This window comes from Malurus melanocephalus, unplaced genomic scaffold, assembly GCF_030028575.1.
Source record: "Malurus melanocephalus ecotype Western Australia unplaced genomic scaffold, MMel_1.1 scaffold_547, whole genome shotgun sequence".
NCBI classification, from domain to species: Eukaryota; Metazoa; Chordata; class Aves; order Passeriformes; family Maluridae; genus Malurus; species Malurus melanocephalus.
The window spans coordinates 122,639-125,195 of NW_026623779.1; the positions used below are offsets into that span (position 1 = coordinate 122,639).

General features: G+C 44.6%; 1 protein-coding gene across 1 annotated transcript in view; it reads left to right on the forward strand.

Moving 5' to 3' along the window:
• Nucleotides 1-2,551, forward strand: part of TM6SF1 (transmembrane 6 superfamily member 1) — a 16,888-nt gene extending 14,337 nt beyond the window's left edge. The window contains exon 10 of the mRNA XM_057382022.1: nucleotides 1,265-2,551. Within this exon, the coding sequence (XP_057238005.1) occupies nucleotides 1,265-1,456 (192 nt within the window). The 3' untranslated portion in view covers nucleotides 1,457-2,551. The remainder of the gene's footprint in view (nucleotides 1-1,264) is intronic.
• Nucleotides 2,552-2,557: the final 6 nt, after the last annotated feature.

A 2,557-nucleotide genomic window follows, 5' to 3' on the forward strand; every position in this document is an offset into this window, starting at 1 on the left:
CAAAGGCAGCTGACAGCGTGCCCCTGAACATCTGTTTGCCGTGTAGCAGTTTACAGGAACACTAAGTGGCACTCTGCTCAAGTGTGTTTGTATTTGATTTCCTTGATTACTTTCTTTCCTGGCTTAGGTTTGYTCAATGAGCTCTCCCAATTCAGCTGAGGCGATTGGAAACACCTGAAAACCAATTTCCTTTTCAGTTTTAATGAATGGTCTCAGCCTAACCTTTTGCTAGGGCTGTGTATTCAAACACCTGCGCTTTATTTCCCTTTTTGCTTGGTTGTGATCAGAACTATGTTCTGTGTGAGGCCAAAATGACTCCCCCTGAAGTCAGAACAGAGGATCTCATTTGGCCATAGTGTAAACCTCTGTGTTCCTAAAATCCTGGTGTCCCTGGTGCTCTCCTTATGATCAAACTGATGTTTAGCTTCTCAGATCTCCTCCACTGCTAAYTAACTAAACAATCAATTAAAAATTGGACACACAATAGTTAATGTGAATGAGCTGTGGCCTGAAATAGCAGGTAACAGATGGAAACAAAAGACACCCACTATCCTGACACTTCTATCTTTAAATGTTTGTTTATGCTAAAAATACGCATAAGGCCAGCAAGGCTGTCTGTGCCCATAACCCTCAGTGTGTGCTCAACCTATGCCTCAGAACAGCCCAAACCCAAATATTGCAGACATTTTCTGAGCCATCAGGAGTTCTGGGATCAGAATCTGGAACACTCTGGGTTTGAGATTCAAAAATTCAAACCCAAACCTAASATAGAACTGACACAGGTTCCGAGATTTTGCTTTGTGACTTTATTCAGAGTTGAGTGCTCACACTGGTGCCTGACTGCAGGAACCYTCCAGGCATGGGAGAGCTGTGACCCTGCCTGGGCTCTGCAGGATGTGCCCTTCAGTGGCCAATTGTCTGGGGAGGATCGTGGACCCTCCTGCACAAATAATGACCCAGAAACCCAGGGTGAAATCCTGTTCCTAATGCACTGATCAGTGCCCCATGTGCATGAAGCAAACCCCTTCCCATGCCACTGATGGGAACAGTAACTGATGGGAACCAAGATATTGATTTTAGTTCAGTCTGTATTTTTATACCACTGTGCARAAGTATGATGGATAATTCTGGAATAAGGGCTGGCTTGGAAAATGTCACAGGAGAGGCAGACTTGCATGCAGATTATGCCATCTTTCCAAAAATATCAACTATTTCCAAATCAACTTTACCTTTTTTTAATATATATGTTATATACACACCACAGGCTCAATTTTCCCATATTGGTGCTTCTCTTCAYGCTCGAACTCCTTACATCTACAGAGTCCCTGAAGAAGCAAAAGAGTTTTTCCTGATATTGAACATAATGTATGGGATTCTTCCCCAGCTGTTTGCCTACAGGTGTGTCAACAAGCCAGAGTTTTTTATGAAACCAAAACAAGAAGAAAAAACAGAATAGCAGAACTGTGTCCAGCTCCTGTCCTTGGCTGTGTATATGATGGGGYTGGGATGCAGCTGAACTGCTCCAATGGAACCCAAACGAAGCGTGTAAGATGTGTAAAATTGCACAACTGTGTAAAGTTGCACCGTCTGTTTTGTTTATCCTGCTCAAAAAGGGAAAATAAAGACAACTGCCTTTAGCACCACTTCTCAACATTGTGACTTTGCGTGGCAGTGGACTGCCAGTTCCCACAGCTATTTTTAAGTAAGCTGCTTTGACAGTTTTAGAAATACTGCATGAAGTTAAATAATAATAATGATGTCAGTGTTGAGCCTCCGCAYGCTGAATGGCAGCGCTGGCAGTGCCTGCACAGAGCTACTGCACAACGTGAAGGTCAGCATTGTGAAGGAAAAATTAACATACATAACTCTGTCACATGCACATGTTTTATTTGTCAAAAAGTATGTCTTGTGGGTCAGCCTTGTTAAAAATCCCAAGAAATCTTTGAAGAAGCAATCAACTCTTATGGTAAGATTCCACAGATGATAAGCAAATCCTAGGGTTTTGTTAATTCTCTGAAGGATTCTCCTGTGCAAGGAGTGCTGAGCAGCACTTTGAGCAGGGCACAGAGGGCTCAGGACTGGACCCACCGGGCTCACTGAGTGTGCCCAGACAGGAGGGGTTTGGCTGAGCTCTGCAGCTGCCTCTGCTCACCCTGCTGCCTCAGAAACAGCATCAAACTTTGCTTTGGGCAGCTTCTGTTTCTGTTTGCAATTACAGCTATTTCTACGCCTCCTATGTGTATTTCTATGCAAAGCAGTACACCTAGTGCCTTTMTCACAGATGGAGCTAGCTGATACATTTGAACTGGAAACACTTTTTTGGGGATGTTGACTTCTCGGTGTTTTGATTGGAAGATTTTCATTTTGAAGCYGAATCAGTAACGAGAAAGCAGCTGACTGTGCCTGTGTGTGTTGCACCCTGCCCGAGGGGACTTGGAGAGCAGTGAGGAACTCAGGCTGTGACACTCCTGAACGCTGTGCAGTGCAGCAGCAGTCAGAGGAAAGGCCCCAGCTTTTAGAGCTGCAGCCAAGGGTGGGTGCAGAGCGAGCACAGCAC